Raw genomic sequence first — 2,318 nt, 5'->3', positions numbered from 1 at the left:
TTTGTTGAAAATTTGTCTTTTGAACTTGAAAATTCAACAATTTATTTTTAAGCTTATGTTTTTTGTTTGAAAATTCATAAATTTTGTTCAAAATTAATTTTTTAAACTGAAAATTAAATTGTTTTCTCTTTAGGATATTCATTTTTTGGTTTAAAAATTCATTTCTTTTATTAAAACATGCAACTTTTTGGTTGAAAATTCTTTCACTTTGTTGAAATTTTGTATTTTGAGAGAAAGTTAATCTTTTTAGTTGAAAATTCATCTGTTTGGTAGTAAATTGAACTATTTTGGTAACCAATTTAATTATTATTTTTTGAATGAACTATATTTAGTAGGAATATAAATTTTTTGTTCTAAAATCATATTTTTCGGATTTAAAATTCAACTGTTTTGTAGAAAATTTGATCTTGAAAATTCAACAATTTATTTTTAAGCCTAGGTTTTTTGGTTGAAAATTCATGAATTTAGTGAAAAATTCGTCTTTTTGGGTAGAAAATTAATCTTCGTTAAGTATTCAATGGTTTTATTGTAAAATACGTTTTGATTAATTAGATTCCTTAAAAATTCATGATTTTTTGTTCAAAATTAATTTTTGAAACTGAAAATTCAACTATTCCATTTTCGGTTGACAATTTTTGTTTTAAGATAAAAATTCAACTATTTGGTTGAAAATTCTTCTTTTACTAGAAAATTAATCTTTTTGGTTTAAAATGTAACTATTTGGTAGCCAATTTTAATATATATATATTTTTTTTTAATGAACTATATTTAGTAGAAATATAACATTTTTGTTTTAAAATTAAATTGTTTTTTCTTTAGGATATTCATTTTTTGGTTTGAAAATTCATTTCTTTTAGATAAAAATCTAACTATTTGGTTGAAAGTTCTTCTTTTATTATAAAATTAATCTTCCTATTTAAAAAAATACATTTTAGGTTGAAAATTCAGCTACTTGGTTACAAATTCAACTGTTTTTGTTTTTAAAATCTAATTATTTGGTTAAAAAGTTTTTTTTTTTTGAAATTTGAAAAACTGAAAGATTTTTTCTTAAATGAATTGAAGTTAAACTAGTAATAATTGAAAATGATTTCACCAGGTATCAAGAAAATGTGGCGGTATTACGAAAGGGAAGAACTGATAAATACACCATCTTTCAAAGATGGAATCGATGCCAAAACCGAATTTCGATACCGGTCAGAGGGTGTCAAATTCATTAGATTTATTGGGGCAAAAATGGATTTAGGCTACAACACAATTGCGACAGGAGTTGTTTTCTTTCACCGTTTTTATATGGCCCATTCTTTCAAAGACTTTCCTCGATATGTGAGTAGTTTTTAACAATTTTATATATTTTTATCAATTTTATTTATTTTTATTTTTATCTACTGATCATATTACAATGTCAAACTTAACATTCTTTTCCGCATTTTCCCATTTTTTTAATAGAGAATTCCTCTTTTTCTACTTAAAAAAAAAACTTTTATTCTTCTCGTTTTTCGTTTAAATGCGAACTGAATGAATAGAACTCAATAAGAAAATATAGCTATTTTTTGTTTAACATTCTTTTTGGTTTAAAAATTCTACTACTATATTTTTTTTTGGATCAGGATTTATATCGTGTAGTTAAAAATTCTACTATCCGGTTGAAAATTAAATTCTTTCACTGAATTTTGAACTATTTTGATATGAATTTCAGTTCTTTTTGTTGTTAAAAATGCAACTGTTTGGTTGAAAATGAACTTTTTTGTTGCAAATTCAGTTATTTTTTAGTTTGGCAAAATATTTTTGTATTTCGTTGAAATTGCGTTCTTTTTTTAAAGAAAGTTTTTTTTTTTTAAAGTCTTGTATTTGGTTGAAATGTCGTCTTTTTTGGTAGAAAATTTTTTTTAAAATACCAAATATTACAATTTTTGTGGGGAATTCACATTTTTTATTAAAAATTTAACTACTTCGTTATATAATATATTTTTTTGTATAGAAGACTCATATTTTGTTTTGAAAGTTCACCTCTGTGGTTGAAAATGTAACTATTTAGTTAAAAATTCATGCAGAAGATTGAACTATTTCTTGTTTAAAGTTCTTTTTTTTGGTTGAAATGTCGTCTTTTTGGTAGAAAATTTTGTAGAGAATTTGTCTTGAAAATTCGACAATTTTTTGTTTAAATTCATCTTTTTTCGTTGAATATTCAAATATTTGTTGGAAAATTCATTTTTTTGTCAAAAATTCGACTTTTAGGTAGAAAATAAATTTTTTAAATTAAAAATTCATGTTGTCAATTTGAATATTTAATTATTTTATAGTTTTCGTCTTCTTGGTTG

At 22.7% G+C, this 2,318-nt stretch overlaps 1 protein-coding gene across 1 annotated transcript in view; it reads left to right on the top strand.

Annotated features, from left to right (window-relative positions):
• LOC117181978 (cyclin-K-like) overlaps positions 1-2,318 on the top strand; it is a 19,690-nt gene that overhangs the window by 11,282 nt on the left and 6,090 nt on the right. Inside the window, exon 2 of the mRNA XM_033375001.1 lies at positions 1,097-1,323. Coding sequence (XP_033230892.1) covers positions 1,097-1,323 — 227 coding nt within the window. The remainder of the gene's footprint in view (positions 1-1,096; positions 1,324-2,318) is intronic.

This window comes from Belonocnema kinseyi, chromosome 10 (assembly GCF_010883055.1).
Source record: "Belonocnema kinseyi isolate 2016_QV_RU_SX_M_011 chromosome 10, B_treatae_v1, whole genome shotgun sequence".
NCBI classification, from domain to species: domain Eukaryota; kingdom Metazoa; phylum Arthropoda; class Insecta; order Hymenoptera; family Cynipidae; genus Belonocnema; species Belonocnema kinseyi.
Note: the sequence above shows the minus strand (reverse complement) of the source record. Positions and strands in the feature narration are given on the sequence as shown.